This window comes from Desarmillaria tabescens (genome assembly GCF_030435595.1).
Source record: "Desarmillaria tabescens strain CCBAS 213 chromosome Unknown EV420scaffold_600, whole genome shotgun sequence".
Lineage (NCBI taxonomy): Eukaryota > Fungi > Basidiomycota > Agaricomycetes > Agaricales > Physalacriaceae > Desarmillaria > Desarmillaria tabescens.
The window spans coordinates 1-783 of record NW_026848899.1 but is presented as its reverse complement, the minus strand read 5'-3'; the positions used below and the strand labels follow the sequence as shown (position 1 = coordinate 783).

The 783-nt window shown below is 40.6% G+C and overlaps 1 protein-coding gene across 1 annotated transcript; it reads left to right on the top strand.

Moving 5' to 3' along the window:
• Positions 1-419: 419 nt before the first annotated feature.
• On the top strand, positions 420-779 carry EV420DRAFT_1287447 (uncharacterized protein; the record flags this gene model as incomplete). The annotated part of the gene is made up of 1 exon (XM_060468335.1): positions 420-779. The coding sequence occupies one exon, from the start codon at positions 420-422 to the stop codon at positions 777-779; it is 360 nt and encodes a 119-aa protein (XP_060321249.1).
• Positions 780-783: the final 4 nt, after the last annotated feature.

Here is a 783-nt window from a genome sequence, read left to right as displayed (position 1 = left end):
AGGAGAATGATAAAGGTATAAATGCTGGGCAGTGTGATGCTGGGCAGCGTTGATCGAGCTTCGGCTAAATGTTAGCCACTAACTCTCAAAACTTAGATCAACTAGGGATCGCCACTCGCACTTCGGTGGACGATACGATAGAGGTCAAAGTCCTGTGGAATGAGCAGTGACGAGACAGATAGTCACGAAGAGCGGAGCTTTGAGTTAGGTAGATTAAACCTTAGCCGAAGCTGGGGTTTAGGCCAGCTGAGGCTCTACTTAAATACAAGTGAATACGCTAATAATAGTACTGTGAGAAATGATCCGTAGGGATCGCATATGAGTAATCAAGCTGAGTAAGACGAAGAAAATGAATAAACCGTAACACATTGACAGATATCACATCCAATCTGACAAAGGCATTTGTCGAGCTTGGAGATATGGTTGATGCTATCAATGATCCTGTACATGAAGATTCATCACCTTCTTTAGATTTACATGGTACATTTGACTTCCAGAAAGACCATCCATTATTTGATACTCATCATGTTGTCTATAGAGGCCCCTCCAATGTCTTCATACCAAATTTTTTTGGTGCTGTATTGCCTAGGCATGATCATGGTGATTATGAATATTACTGTTGTACTATGTTAACATTGTTTCAGCCCTGGCATTCTGGTAAAGACTTAAAGGGCCCAAATATGAACTGGAGTGAAGCTTTTGCTAACTTCAAGTTTTCTTCATGCCAGTTGGAGATTATGAGACACTTCAATTTAAGATATGAGTGTTTAGATGCATAAGATG